The 16,616-nt window shown below is 42.1% G+C and overlaps 1 protein-coding gene across 1 annotated transcript in view; it reads left to right on the top strand.

The window, feature by feature from the left end:
* MSRA (methionine sulfoxide reductase A) overlaps window positions 1-16,616 on the top strand; it is a 436,252-nt gene that overhangs the window by 283,926 nt on the left and 135,710 nt on the right. The window contains exon 5 of the mRNA XM_045010740.1: window positions 5,847-5,953. Within this exon, the coding sequence (XP_044866675.1) occupies window positions 5,847-5,953 (107 nt within the window). The remainder of the gene's footprint in view (window positions 1-5,846; window positions 5,954-16,616) is intronic.

The following is a 16,616-nucleotide window of genomic DNA, read 5'->3' on the forward strand; positions in this document are numbered from 1 at the left end:
TGACAATTCCTGTTCAGGAGAGGCCCTTGAGTAGGAGGTGGTGGTACAGGGCAAGCTGAGTTCATAGATTTCAAGGTGAGGAGGGACCATTGTGGTCACCTACTCTGACCTCCTGCACAATACAAACCAAAACCCCTCATGCAATAATTTCTGCATCAAGCCCATAACTTCTGGTTGAATTATGGTATATCTTTAGGTAGACACCCTATCTTGATTTAAAGACTTCAAGTAATGGAAAATGCACCATATCCATAGGTAGGTTGTTCCAGAGGTTAATTAGTCTCACTTAAAATGTATCCCTTATTTCTCATCTGAATTTGTCTAGCTTCAGCTTTCAACCATTGGATTTTTTTATGCCTTTTTCTGCTAGATTAAAGAGCTGCTTGCTATCAGAAATCTCTTCCCCATGCAGGTACTTGTAGATTGTGATCAAGACATTTCTTAACCTTCTCTTTGATCAACTCAATTGATTGAGCTTCTTACGTCTCTCACAATGAAGCATGCCTTTTAGTCCTCGAATTATTCTTGTAGCTCTTTTCTGAAAACTTTCCAATTTTTGAACATCCTTTCTGAAATGTGAATGCCTGAACTGAACGTGGTATAACTAGTAATGGTCTCACTAAAGTTGTATAAGTAGTTAATAACACCACCCTCGTTAATATTTCTCTATTTATACATTCAAGGAGCTCATTTACCTTCTTAGCTACAGTACCTAACAGGAGGCTCATGTTCAGTGATCCCTTAAGTCAGTTGTTTCTCAAACTAGGGCTGCCGCTTGTTCAGGGAAAGCCCCTGCCGGGCCGGGCCGGTTTGTTTACATGCCGCATCCACAGGTTCTGCCGAACGCGGCTCCCACTGGCCGTGGTTCGCTGCTCCAGGCCAATGGGGGCTGCAGGAAGTGGTGCGGGCTGAGGGACGTGCTGGCCGCCCTTCCCGCAGCCCCCATTGGCCAGATGCGGCAGGTAAACAAAGCAGCCCGCTGGGGGCTTTCCCTGAACAAGCAACGGCCCTAGTTTGAGAACCACTGTTCTAGATCATTGATAAAGTTATTGAATAGCATTGGGTCAAGAACATATCCCTGCTGATGCCTCTAGAAACAACTCCATTGGATGACAATTTCCCATTTATATTTATTGTTTGTGATCTATCACTTAGCCAGTTTTGAATCCATTTTTACATGGACTGCATTGATTTTTGTATAGTGCTGACTTCTTTATCTGAGTGTCACATTGGCAAAGTTGGCTGCATGAGGAAACTTGCCCAGCATGTATCTGTTCTATGCCTGACTCTAACCATTGCCACTTTCACCAGCACCATATTTTTAAAACATCCTCACACACATAACTTTGCCAATTAGCTGAGGAAAATATGTACTACCTATCAGAATATACTATTAAGCAGTCCATGAAGACTATAATTACCGCATATCAGTTTCCCCCCACCATTTAAAAAACAAAAACTGAAAACATGACTTTTTCAAGCCTTTGCATTTATATTCACTGTCACCATTCAGAGGCAGCCTTTAAAATGGCACTACCTCTGTAAGTTCTTGAAATATTTTAGCCAGACTGTATCTGATATTTCTAATTGTTCTGCTTTTTAAAGCCTTTGTTCTGCTTTAATAGGTAGCAGGTTTAAAACAAACACGAGAAAGTATTTTTTCACACAACACACTGTCAACCTCTGGAACTCCTTGCCAAAGGGTGTTGTGAAGACCAATACTATAATAGAGTTCAAAAGGGAGCTAGATAGATTCATGGAAGATAGGCCCATCAATGGCTATTGGGCAGGAATGGTGTCCCTAGCCTCTGTTTGCCAAAAGCTTGGATTGGGTGACAGGGCATGGATCACTTGATGATAACCTGTTCTGTTCATTCCCTTTGGGTCACCTGCCATTGGCCACTGTCAGAAGACAGGATACTGGGCTAGATGGACCTTTGGTCTGACCCAGTATGGCCGTTCCTATGTTCTTATGCTCCTTAGCAGGGATAAGGGCGTTAAAATGGGATTATATTTTAATATATGATGAACAGCCTTATTGTAGTTTATTAATTATTACTTATAAGTAGTAATTAGTATTAGGTCAAATCCTAAAGTCTTTATTCAGATTTTATTGAGTAAGGACTGAGAAATGAGGAGGGGGGAAATAACAGAAAACATGGAAATGGCAGAAGTGCTAAATGACTTTTGTTTCAGTTTTCACCAAAAAGTTTAGATAGGTTATTTAACGAATGCCAGTGAACATGAGGTAGGATCAGAGGCTAAAATAGGGAAAGAACAAGTTAAAAATTACTTAGACAAGTTAGATGTTTTGAAGTCACCAGGGCCTGATGAAATACATCTTAGAATACTCAAGGAGCTGACTGAGAAGATATCTGCGCGATTAGTGATTATCTTCAAAAAGTCATGGAAGACGGGAGAGATTCCAGAGGACTGGAAAAGGGTAAATATAGTGCCCATTTATAAAAAGGGGAATAAGGACAACCCGGGGATTTACAGACCAGTCAGTTTAACTTCAGTACCTGAAAAAATAATGGAGCAAATAATTAAGCAATACATTTGCAGACCCTCAAAGATAATAAGGTGATAAATAACAGTCAGCATGGATTTCTCAAGAACAAATTGTGTCAAACCAACCTAATAGCTTTCTTTGACAGGGTAACAAGCCTTGTGGATAGGGGAGAAGTGGTAGATGTGGTATATCCTGTCTTGCATGACCTTCTCATAAACAAACTAGGGCAATACAATCTAGATGGAGCTACAATAAGGTGGGTGCAAAACTTGTTGGAAAACCATTCCCAGAGAGTAGTTAGTTGTTAGAGGTTCACAGTTAAGCTAGAAGGACATATCAAGTTGGGTCCTGCATGGATCAGTTCTGGATCTGGTTCTGTTCAATATCTTCTTCGGTGATTTAGACAATGACATAGAGCAGGGGTTCTCAAACTTCATTGAATTCATTCCGACAAAAAAATTACTACAAGACCCGAGGAGTGGGGGGGGTCGAAGACTGAGCCCACCTGAGTCCTGCCACCCCTGGCAGGAGGCCCAAAGCCAAAGCTCGAGCCCTGCTGCCCCGGGTGAGGGAGCTAAAGCTTGAACCTCACTGCTCTGGGTTGGGGGACCGGAACCAAATCCCCAGGGCTTCAGCCCAGGGTGTGGGGCCTGTAACCTGAGTTCTGCCACCTAGCGCTGAAGCCTTCTAGTTTCAGCAACAGGCGGCAGGACTTGTGCTGGAGCTTTGGCCCTTGGCAGTGGGACTCGGGCTTTGGCCCCAGGCGGTGGGGCTCGGGCTTCAGCCCTGGGCCCCAGCAAGTCTAACGCCAGCCCTGGCGACCCTGTTAAAACTGGATCACGGCTCACTTTAGGGCAGAGGTCTCAAAGTCCCGGCCCGCGGGCCATCTGCGGCCCAAGAACCTCCCCACTGCGGCCCGCGGAGGAGAGACGCAGGCAGTCCCGCTGCCAGCAATGTTTATTGCAGGCATTGCCCCCTGCAGCTCCCATTGGCTGGGGGAGAGGGACAGCGATATCATCATTAGTTGCTGGGCAGAGTCAGCCACAGAGGCAGCATCATTTTTTCCCACAATGAATATAAACAAGTCAAAATACTGAACACAACTATCTGACGCACACCTGGCTGCAGTCCTGAAGGTTTCAACTGCTCAGTCACTGAGGCCAAACATCAACAAACTGACAGAACTGAAGCATTGCCAGGTGTCTGGCAAACACTAAAAACTCTCTGGCAGGTGAAGAATTGTATCAAGTTGTATGACAGTTTTATTATTTCTAAGAAATTCGAAATAAAAAATACAATATAAATGTTTTCTTTTCTGAACACCATCTTCAGTGACATTATTGGCCTGCTGGGAGGATTTGAGGACTGGCACTGGCCCTAAGTTAAATTGAGTTTGAGACCCTGCTTTGGGATCCCTATCCACAGTTTGAGAATCACTGGAATAGAGAGTACACATATAAAATTTGTGGACGATACCACGCTGGAAGAGGTTGCAAGTACTTTGGAAGATTACAATTCAAAATGATCTGGACAAACTGGAGAAATGGTCTGAAGTAAATGTAATACCATTGCAAAATAAGCAAACATCATTCTGGGATGTATTAGCAGGAGTGTTGTAAGCAAGACACAAGAAGTAATTCTTCTGCTCTGCTCTGCGCTGCTTAGGTCTCAACTGGAATTCTGGGTGCCATATTTCAGGAAAGATGTGGACAAATTGGAGACAGTCCAGAGAAGAGCAACAACAATTATTAAAGGTCTAGGAAACATGACCTATGAGGGAAGATTGGGTTTGTTTAGTCTAGCGAAGAGAAGACTGGTAGGGGAACATGATAGCAGTTTTCAAGTACATAAAAGGTTGTTACAAGGAGGAGGAAGAAAAATTGTTCTCTTTAACCTCTGAGGATAGGACAAGAAGCAATGGGCTTAAATTGCAGCAAGGGTGGTTTAGGTTGGACATTAGGAAAAACTTCCTGACAAGGTGATTAAGCACTGGAATAAATTGCCTAGGGAGGTTGTGGAATCTCTGTCATTGGAGATTTTTAAGAGCAGGTTAGACAAACACCTGTCAGGAATGGTCTAGAACAGGGGTCCCCAACGCGGTGCCTGTGAGCACCATGGCGCCCGCAGGGGCATCTAAATGCGCCCATGTCCTGTCCGACGGTGGAGCATCCACTGAAATGCCGCCGAATTTCTGCGGTGTTTCGGCAGCGACACCTCTCGACGACGTCACTTGGTGGTGGGAAGCGATGTCATTGAGAGGCGCCGCCGCCAAAATGCCGCTGAAATTCGGCGGCATTTCTGCGGATGCTCCACCGCCGCCCTGGTGCGCCAGACGAAAAGGTTGGGGACCACTGGTCTAGAAGATAATACGTAGTCCTGCCTTGAGTGCAGGAGACTGGACTAGAAGACCTCTCGAGGTCCCTTCCAATCCTATGATTTTATGAAAGGATATCAGGATTCATCCCATTATTTTTAAGTTTAGGAGATAGGAGCTAACCTTGATCCTGAAAACATGTATATGAATCACTCTACTCACACAACTAGCCCCATGGAATGGGCTACTCATGTGGAAGAGTAAAGGGACTGTTCCACTGAATAAAATTGCTCATGTATGTAAGCATTTAAAGGATTGAGCCTCTGAAGGCCAAATTCTTGACATTATTGACTGTCTACCACTAGGATTTGGTCTTATATTAGCATTGTGTCCTTTACTCTGGATATATTCTTTGTCAAATTAATGCATCTATGTTGCAAAGGTGCTCTTACAGTGGAGACCTCTTGAATACCTTGGTGTTTGTGCCTTTCCCTACTTGCTCTAATACAAGTAGGGTTGTCAGCCTCTTCCAGTGCATTGCAAACTTTTTCCTCAGCAAAATGTAATCCTTCATTTGAGGGAAATTTTTAAGCTCTTGTCAAAACCAAAAAGATTTGAGTGTTTGCATGATGCAAAATAAGTATTTTAGGAGTATCTTGATTGCAGTAAAATGAACTAAGCACATAATATGTCTCCAGCTCATTGATGTTTTTAAAGCTTTACATCTGTATTTGACTGCTTATGTGATTTACCAAAACATAATATGCTTCTATTTAATGTACATCCCATTTAAATGGAGATATCAAAATAGAATCACTTCATGTCTATTTAAGCAAGAAAAGAATGGACTTGCTAAAAATACCAATTGTATACGCCCACAAAAGACTGTGGAGAAATAGAGAATCAGTTACTCCAGATGCACGGACTCTGTTAAAATTAGGTCTATTGAATCATTACACTGCAATCCTATTAGATAAGAAGCATGATCCTAATGGTTCAGTGTGCTTCTTCTCTCCCCAGGAATGAGGCAAGGTAATGACTTTGGCACGCAGTATCGCTCGGCCATCTACACGTTCTCTCAGGAACAGATGGAAGCTGCTCTGCTATCTAAAGAGGATTATCAAAAGGTAATATTGGATAGGATGTGGAATTAGCCTGTGCATGATCAAAGTTGAAGGGAAATTGGGAATGAGCACAGAAGGTGAGCTCATGTTCTGTGTGTTTGCTGCATATTATTCCTTTCACTTTTCACTGTATGTTGTGTTTATTTTAAGTTTTAAGTTTGAATTGTTATAAAAGTTTTTGTGAATCATCTTGGTGGCTTTCTGCTGAATTGTTTAGCTATGTGTTCTGGCAGAAAATATCAATGTTTTAATCTTAAAATACAGACTATGTGGATGTGCCAAAACAAAACCCAGGGACCGAAGGTCTATGCAAATCTCAACTTTGCAGTTGGTCCCTATTCCTATCATGGTTCAAAGCAAACCTCAAATCCAAGCACTCATGGAATTTGGGGAAGTTTGAATCCAGATTAGAACACTGCCTCTCAAGGCCATCTCTAATTGTGTGTTTCAGTCTTTAAAATGTATCTGTAGTGTACTCAGCCGTCCATTCCATACCTCCTTAGTCCAGGTGTGACATGAGGGAGACCTGCAGTCTATCGTATGACTTAGGGAGACCCTCTGTGTTGACATTAGCCCCAGACTCTTTCAACTTCAACAGCTCCAGTGAACATTCCCATATGAATTAATGACATTTGGGTTCTGGCTTTGTCTATCATAAGAGATCCTATAGGACTCAGATCGACAAAAGGCAGCAAAATTATTATAGCTTAGAAGAGGCTACTTTGCAAAATAGTAAGATGATTAAAGGGACACTCCTGAAGAACATAAGCTAACTCTCCAGCTTTATTTAAATGTGTATGTCCATGTTGTGAGATCCCTCTAGTTTTCATACGTTCACCATGGTTGTGAATAGGCAGATTATTGAAATGTTCATTGTCGGCCTATTCCATTTTTAATTTGCAAACTTTCATCATGTACAGTCATGATCTAAACTAATACCCTGGTTTTTTACTGTTGTTTTATCAAAGATTCTTAACAGTGTTACAGCTCTTAATATGTAGGGTCTGACAATCTTTTTTTTTTTTTTTCAAGATCCAGATTTTTTTTGAAAAATGTTGACTGTGTATGTTTCCTTTTGAACAATTGACCTAAATGGTGTCCCGCTATAGAAGCTAAGTTCACAATCTAATTGTTGATATTGATGGTACAAGGTATCACTGTAGAATGATGTTAATGTTTTAGGTTTCTCGCTCCAGTTTTCCTCCATACAGTATTTCTTCACTGTGACAGCATTTAGAACATCACTCAATATCTCTGTCTAGAGCATCCAGCATCTTGTGATGTAGGAACACAGAGATTGCTACCAGATCAGCCTAGAGGTCTCGCCAGTACAATATCTGGTCTTTGACAGTGACCAGAACCAGAGGCTGCAGAGGAGGGTGTCAAAATTCCTATAATGGGCAATTATGGAGTAATCTGCTATGATGCAATTATGACATAATGCCATGTTGCAGATTAGCTAGCAAGTGGTGCTAAGAGAATGGGACCTTTCACATCTCCCCTCCAGGAAGAAAGGTCATGTCACTTATGCAGGGTACTCACAAGAAGATGATTATGTTGAAGAACAAGAATATTGGAGAACTAGAACTTAGGTATTATGGTGATAGGTGCTTTAGAGGTGCTAGTACATAAGATAGAAAGACAAGAATATTTAATATTAATACAGTAGGGAGCTGAAGTGTTAAGGAATAAAAAACAAACCAGAAATATATGCTAGTCTGAATGGGAGGCTGTAGCTATTGAGCTATGTATATAGTGGGTCTGATTTTATAACTCTGCATGGATGCACAAAGTTACGCATACAGTTGACTACTTTGCATATGCGATTGTCATAGTCTGATCTGAAAATCACTGCTTTGAACATGCAAATAACCAGTTTCCAAATGGCTGCTAGCACCTTAGTAACTGTGCATGCAAATTGTGTGCTATTGCCTACCTATTTTTGCAATAGTTGCACCCACATAAGTGTAGATCTGAAGCTGCCTGAGGTTCTCTCTCTGTGTACAAAGTGGCTGCTGAAGTTTATTTCTTCATATATACCATACAGAACTTGGTGCTACTTACTGTTACTTTGGACCTAGGCCTTTTCTAACTTGCTTTCTTTTCTCTTCTGCTCACAGCAGTTGAGCCATATCACAATATGCGTCTTACAGCTTTCTGTTTGCTCTCCCAAAGCTGTGTCACCAAACTGATACTAACTTGAAAGCAAAATCACAATACAAAACAATGTAACATAATGCTATGTGAACTGCCATCTCTACAGCCGAATTTCCTAATGGCACAATTTATAAAAATCTAGCTTGTTTGAAGTCTATTACTTTAGATGGAAAGTGCATATAATTCGTGTATTAATATAATTAGGCACAAATATGTAACTGATATCCTTCATAGCTTGTTTCTGCACTGGGAAGGTGACTCAAAAAAAGGTGACTAGTCAGTCAATTACTCTGCTACTCAACAAACATGTACTGTAGTTACCAGAGCAACTGCCATATCATCTACAGTAGCACTGTAGTCACGGTTAACCTCTTGTGCTGAGAAAGCAGTGACCCATTCTGATATTTTGTAGGAACCTTTTTTCCCCTTTGATTTGCATTGCATTATTTTTAAGGTAAATATATACAGTAAACTGCCTTATAAATTCATGTTCTACTAGCAATAGATACGCAGCAGTGCTTGAGCCACTTTTGCATATGTCGGATGCATCTCCATAAATCTTATCAGGTCAGATAAAGGACATTTATGTCTAGCATACTGCTTGGTTTTCCAAGATATGCATTGATGCACCCCGCATCCTGCACTACGCTAAACGCATAGTACCAACAATGTATGTGTGAGTGGCACCGATGATTTGCTAGCACTGTAATTAAATTAAAGCCAAGTTGTCTTGTTTGTTATCTCACTACATAACGGAACATGGACTCAGGCCAGTTAGCTGTGTTTTGGCGGGGGGTTTCAGCTGAGACCTTGAAAAGAATTAACAGTGGATGGTTTCAGGGAGCCATAGAATCATAGAAATGTAGGGCTGGACGGAACCTTGGAAGGTCATCTAGTCCAGCTGCCTGTGCTGACGTAGGTTCAAGTATACATTATGTTATCTTGTATATTTTGTTACACTGAAGGAATTTTTTGTTTTGTTTTATTGGGGATAGAAATCCTCCTGCTTCAGGACGTAAGGCAACCATTAACTCATGGGAGTTAGGAACAAACTTCCTTTAAGTATGGGATGTCCCACAACAACACACTATGAGGTTTCCTACACTTCTCTAAAGCAGCTGGTGGAGGCATTAGACACGGGCTCCTGTTCAAGAGGGACTGCTACAGCTGTGAATGACCATTCTTATACTTATGAAACAGTAAAGTTATGCATCACTTTGCTATCTTAATGCTGGAAAACACTGGCTTTAAAGTGGGAGAAGGCTATATTTTTCCTGTAGGCCTTCTGCATCCCTGTCAGTGTCCTGAAGAACCCAACATTTCAAATTCCATACACTTCCTAGAAGGTGGCACAGTATCATTATCCTTTCAGGCACAGAAGACCAAGTAGCTGCAGAAGTGTGCTCTTCTGTGCCCTTCAAAGTCTCTGCTTAATAGTCTGCTCAACAGTGTCCACTAGTATGAAGATCTCCCAGAACTTGAGCATGCTGAGTAAGCAACATGTCTACCTCTGACTAGTCCAGGGGGCAAGAATGAGGTTGTGCATTGAACCTGAACGTCCCTCATATACACATCTATTTTAAGCTGTGACACTTGTTGCTGATTCATGTAGCTGTTTAAGAGCTGAGAAATGGCAATACAGCAACCAGGAATGAATACGTATTGGGGCCAAGCATCTTTGACTGTTTATGAAATTGAGTGCATACAGTGGTAGACAGTGAATGGTAATATGTATTATAATACGGTTCCACTGTTACTGAATTGTAACAAAGGTGTAAGTTTAATTATAAAAACAGAAAATGGGGGCCAGAGCTTGATGAACGTGCTGTGAGTTAGTGCTTCAATCCATTTTGTCTGAAGCTGAGGTGTTTGGGTTTTTTTTTAATACAGTTGAACCTGAGGTTATTTAATTTTCAAGACAGTTGCGAGTTTGGGTCCGGTTGTCAAATGAATTATCTAGGCAATAATCCAGATGCAGAATTAGGGTGGGGGGAGAGAGATTTTTTTCCTCAAAATTGCAATCTTACTAGGTTCAACCAAGCTGCACGTATGAAGTTTGCAGGCTTCCAGGAATCCACTGAAGTTAATTGCAAAAGAACAGTGTAAGACATGCTGGGGTTACTTTAAGGAAGTGTATGTAATATGCTTCCTAAACTGATGTAGGTTTCAGTGACTTCTTTAGAGGGGCAAGATTGATAGTGGAGCCAGTGTGCAGACACATGGCTCAAAACATATTCTTTGCTATAAAAGCAAATTCCTTACAGGACAAATTCCAGATGCAAAGCAGTTTAAGGGCCCCTCCTGAATTTGTTGACTGTAGTGGGGATTCTAAATTCATTAAAAAATGTCTGAGCTGTCTCTAATAATTAAGGCTAAGTTATAAACTTCGGAGTCTCAAACCTGAGTCTTTGACATACAGATGTTAGCCATTGTGGGAGGAAAATAAGCTCTTGACCTCTGTTCTATGTACAAAGACTTTTTAATTTGATTTGCTAGCTTCAGACATTCAGAGGCTCCATATAGAGAAATGCTGCCAAATGCTGCTGAATTATCGGGCGGGTGGCAGAGGTCTTGGAGAGACAGTTACTGTAACTTCCCCGCCCAGTGTTAGCAGTCAGGAGAGACAACAGAAGGCTCTAAGATAAAAAGAATAAAAGCCTTAGAACTTTGAGGATTTTTTTTAAATATCCAGCCCTCAGCCAAGCCACATAGATTAGTAATAAGTTGTTTTTATCAATGAGACAAGAAATTTTAGATGAAGCACAGAAGCAGTCTTGATGTTTCCTGACAAACTGGTTGAACTGCAACAGCAATAATAAATCCATTTCCCCCCTGATCCTGCAAACTGCTCTGCATGGGTGGAATGAGAGGTTGGCACAGCGCCCCACTGAAGTCTAAGTTAGCCAATAAGTTGATTTGAGAAGATAAAACCAAACAATGGTATAACCAGGAGTAATGGAATTAAATCAAACAAATGAACATTTAGAATGAATATCAGGAAAAACCTTCCTAGTGGCCAGAGCTATTAGTCTGTAGAGCAGTCTCTCAACTGAAGTGATGGAATCTTCATTGCTGGAGAGGCTTAGAACTACAGTAGACATGCAAAGCATTAGAAAAGATACACTGAAGAAAAGCATCTACCCTAGCTGGAGGATGGACTAAATGACATTGTAAGTGTCGTGTCCCCTGCATCATAATAGCCACGATTCCATGAAAGAAAGAAGACTGGGGTGAAATTTGATTTTAAGATATTGTCAAACCTAAATGATTGAAACTTTCACTGGTCAAATTATCACTTCACTTGGCATTTCATCAAATGCCTAATGTTTTTGAGTATTTTGACAGATGACTAGAGCTGAAGATGGCATTTAATGAAATGTCTAAAATTTCTCATTGAATTAAAAAGTAAAAGGAATATACTGGACCAAATTCATCATTGGGGTAATTCCATAAGAGCTAATAGAATTACACCAGAGATGAATTTTATGTTTTCTTATATACTGTCATATGCAGCATAGGACGGCATCCACCAACCAGTTACAGCAGATGTCCTGTTGTTTGCTATCACTACCTGTCTATTGGAAAGTGACGTTGGTTGTTGTCTTCCTGGTTCTTTTGGAAGAATTTACACCTGTTGGTTTTACACTTCTTCTACTCAGAGCAGTTATATGTGATAAATCACTGACAGCTACTGGGAGATTATTGATGAGTATCATTTCACACAGACAATCTTCTGAAGATTCAAATCATGTATTGTGACTGGGAGAAGGTTGTTCGCATTGGTCTTGACTAGGAGAAGGTGGCTGTTTACAAGTTTCTTAGGATATAGAAGATTGTTTTTAATAAGACTTCTGAATTTCAGTAGTTGCAAAAGCATCTGATAACTCCTTTTCTGAATGTGTCTGTCTCAGAACTTCAAGTATCAGAGGTGAAAATGTTTGTCCCATCTTTGCATCAATACTGAAATGAACAGTGGTGGTTACTTGTCCTTTGAAAATAGTTTTGTGAAAATGAGTGATCTTGATCCCCCAAATGCCACCTTTTTTTGTTTTGCCATTTATCCATGATATAAACATCCCTTTTACAGTTATGTTTGTGCATTCCACAGATATTTGAGTCTCTGGATGACCAGGCTTACAATGAACAATCATTAATTCTTCTCATATTACCCTGACCAGCAGAAAACTTGGCTTCATTGTCACTTCCAGAATATATGGTCACCTTACAGTAGAAAGATAACTAGCAACTGGTATAGCACTCCTAGCTGCACTTCTAGATGATTGTGGTAGCAGGATAAAATCTTTAATTGGATGAACCTGGCATATCATGATCCATTTGTAGGAGTCTCCTGGAATTGACTTCACAGCAATAAGATAAATATGTCCATGAGATGAGTAATCCTGGCTGAATAACACCATACTTGTGCTTTGTTGATTACATTTATGTTGAAATGCTATACACAAGAATTTGACAACTTCTAGACTTCCTTGTGAGATGTATAATTTATTCATCAATTCTTCTGACATTTCGTCATGTCTGACATGGCCAGTAGTCATGTGAGCTTCATTAAGGACATCACATGTATCTTCACTACTCACTAAATGCATCATTCATCTGATTTACACTTCTTAATAAGCTTCCCTACATCCCTACACTGTAGGGTCTCACATGTGGGGAAAAAGACATTTTCTTATTACTATCAAGTTACCAATGCGAGAAGCCTAGGTAACAAAATGGAGGAATTGGAGCTCCTGGTCTGAGAATTGAAACCGGATATCGTAGGAATAACCGAAACATGGTGGAACGGTAGTCATGATGGAGTACAGGTATGGAAGGGTATGTGCTGTTTAGGAAAGACCGAAACAAAGGTAAAGGTGGGGGAGTAGCATTGTATGTCAATAATGAGGTAAACTGTAATGAAATAACTAGTAATGGAATGGATAATACGGAGTCTGTTTGGGCAATGGTCACATTAGGGAAGAAAACTACTAGAGCCTCCCCTGGGATAGTGATTGGGGTGTGCTATAGACTGCCGGGATCTAGTCTGGATATGGATAGAGAACTTTTTAATGTTTTTAAGGAGGTAAATACTAATAGGAACTGTATGATCATGGGAGACTTTAACTTCCCAGATATAGATTGGGGAACAAATGCTAGTAATAATAATAGGGCTCAGCTTTTCCTAGACGTGACAGCTGATGAATTCCTTCATCAAGTAGTTACTGAACCGACGAGGGGGGATGCCATTTTAGATTTGGTTTTGGTGAGTAGTGAGGACCTTGTTGAAGAAATGGTTGTAGGGGACAACCTTGGCTCGAGTGATCATGAGCTAATTCGGTTCAAAATAAATGGAAGGATAAACACAATTGCATCTGAGACTAAGGTTTACGATTTCAAAAGGGCTAACTTTACAAAATTAAGGCGACTAGTTAGGGAAGTGGATTGGACTAACATATTTAGGGATCTAAAGGCGGAAGACGCCTGGGATTATTTCAGGTTGAAGTTGCAGGAGCTGTCAGAGGCCTGTATCCCGAGAAAGGGTAAACAGTTCGTAGGTAGCAGTTTTAGACCGAGCTGGATGAGCAAGCGTCTCAGAGGGGTGATTAAGAAAAAACAGAAAGCGTACAGGGAGTGGAAGATGGGAGGGATCAGCAAAGAAACCTACCTTATTGAGGTCAGAGGGTGTAGGGATGCAGTGAGAAAAGCCAAAAGCCAGGTAGAGATGGACCTTGCGAAGGGAATTAAAACCAATAGTAAAAGGTTTTTTAGCCATATAAATAGGAAGAAAACCAAGAAAGAAGAAGTGGGACCGCTTAAAACTGTAAACGGAGTGGAGATCAAGGATAAGCTAGGCATGGCACAATATCTAAACGAATATTTTGCCTCGGACTTTAATAAGGATAATGAAGGACTTAGGAATAGTGGCAGAGTGACTGATGGGAATGAAGGTGCGGGGTTGGAAATTACAGTATCCGAGGTAGAAGCCAAACTTGAACAGCTTAACGGTAGTAAATCAGGCGGCCCGGATAATCTTCATCCTAGAATATTAAAGGAATTGGCAAGTGAAATTGCAAGCCCGTTAGCGATAATTTTTAATGAATCTCTGAACTCGGGGGTTGTACCGTTTGACTGGAGATTAGCTAATATAGTTCCTATTTTCAAGAAGGGGAAAAAAAGTGACCCGGGTAACTACAGGCCTGTTAGTTTAACATCTGTAGTATGCAAAGTCATGGAAAAAATATTAAAGGAGAGAGTAGTTACAGACCTTGAGGTCAATGGCAATTGGGACAAATTACAACATGGTTTTACGAAAGGTAGATCGTGCCAAACCAACCTGATCTCCTTCTTTGAGAAAGTAACAGATTTTTTAGACAAGGGAAATGCGGTGGATCTAATATATCTTGATTTCAGTAAGGCGTTTGATACAGTACCGCATGAAGAATTACTGGTTAAATTGGAAAAGATGGGGATCGAAATGAAAATCCAGAGGTGGATAAGGAACTGGTTAAAGGGGAGACTGCAGCGGGTCGTATTGAAAGGTGATCTGTCGGGTTGGAGGGAGGTTACCAGTGGAGTTCCTCAAGGTTCGGTTTTGGGTCCGATCTTATTCAATCTATTTATCACTGACCTCGGAACCAAAAGTAGGAGTGGGCTGATAAAGTTTGCGGATGACACGAAGTTGGGAGGTATTGCCAATTCGGAGAAGGATCGGGATATCCTCCAGGGAGATTTGGATGACCTTGTAAACTGGAGTATTAGTAATAGGATGAAATTCAATAGTGAGAAGTATAAGGTTATGCATTTAGGGATGACTAACAGGAATTTTAGTTATAAGCTGGGGATGCACCAGTTGGAAGTAATGGAAGAGGAGAAGGACCTCGGAGTCCTGGTTGATCGCAGGATGACTATGAGTCGGCAATGTGATGTGGCCGTTAAAAAAGCTAATGCGGTCTTGGGATGCATTAGGCGAGGTATTTCTAGTAGAGATAAGGAGGTGCTAGTCCCGTTATACAAGGCATTGGTGAGACCTCATTTGGAGTACTGTGTGCAGTTTTGGTCTCCCATGTATAAGAAGGATGAATTCAAACTGGAACGGGTACAAAGAAGGGCCACTAGAATGATCCAAGGAATGGAAAGCCTGTCGTATGAAAAGAGACTTGAGGAGCTCGGTTTGTTTTCCTTAACCAAAAGAAGGTTGAGAGGAGATATGATTGCTCTCTTTAAATATATCAGAGGGATAAATACCAGGGAGGGAGAGGAATTATTTCAGCTCAGTACTAATGTGGACACGAGAACAAATGGATATAAATTGGCAGTTGGGAAGTTTAGGCTTGAAATTAGACGAAGGTTTCTAACCATCAGGGGAGTGAAATTCTGGAACAGCCTACCGAGGGAAACAGTAGGGGCGAAGGACCTCTCTGGCTTTAAGATTAAGCTTGATAAGTTTATGGAGGGAATGGTTTGATAGGATAACATGATTTAGTCAATAGGTCAATAACGTGCCGCCACTGGTAATTAGTACCGAGGGTCAATGTTGGGATATTGAAAGTCTTTTTCCCGAGTGTCTGGCTGGAGAGTCTTGCCCGCATGCTCGGGGTTCATCTGATCGCCATATTTGGGGTCGGGAAGGAATTTTCCTCCAGGGTAGATTGGCAGTGGCCCTGGAGGTTTTTCGCCTTCCTCCGCAGCATGGGGCAGGGGTCGCTTGCTGGAGGATTATCTGCTACTTGAAGTCTTTAAATCAGGATTTGGGGACTTCAACAGCTGAGTCAAGGGAGAGAATTATTTCAGGAGTGGGTGGAGCTTTTGTGGCCTGCATTTTGCAGGAGGTCAGACTAGATGATCATAATGGTCCCTTCTGATCTTAAGTTCTATGATTCTATGAAGATGATTTTACTCTGAACCCAGGCTTAAACAGGAGGGGCAGTTGTACCTTAAAGGCACTGAGGACAATATGGAGATGTGCCATCCCAGGAAGAGCATTGTAAGCAGAGGCGGCTCTAGGATTTGTACTGCCCCAAGCACGGCGGCACGCCGCACAGGGCGCTCTGGCGGTCGCCGGTCCCGCGGCTCCGGTGGACCTCCCGCAGACGTGCCTGCGGAGGGTCCGCTGGTCCCACGGCTCCGGTGGACCTCCCGCAGGCACGCCTGCGGATGCTCCACCGGAGCCGCAGGACCAGCGGACCCTCCGCAGGCACGTCTGCGGGAGGTCCACCAGAGCCGCAGGACCAGCGGACCCTCCGCAGGCATGTCTGCGGGAGGTCCACCGGAGCCGCCTGCCGCCCTCCCGCGGGACGCCGCCCCAAGCGCGCGCTTGGCGCGCTGGGGTCTGGAGTCGGCCCTGATTGTAAGGCATTACAATTCCTCTCAGAGCTCCCTGGAACACAAGTGGAGTGGCTACATTCCTTGATTGGGTGCAGCATGCATTGCATATGGATTCTGTTCCACGGACTGCAGACTGCAAATGTCCCTTGCTCTCAGGCAGGCTGCACATGGGGAGATTGCTGTT

The sequence above is a fragment of the Mauremys mutica genome, chromosome 3, assembly GCF_020497125.1.
Source record: "Mauremys mutica isolate MM-2020 ecotype Southern chromosome 3, ASM2049712v1, whole genome shotgun sequence".
Lineage (NCBI taxonomy): Eukaryota > Metazoa > Chordata > Testudines > Geoemydidae > Mauremys > Mauremys mutica.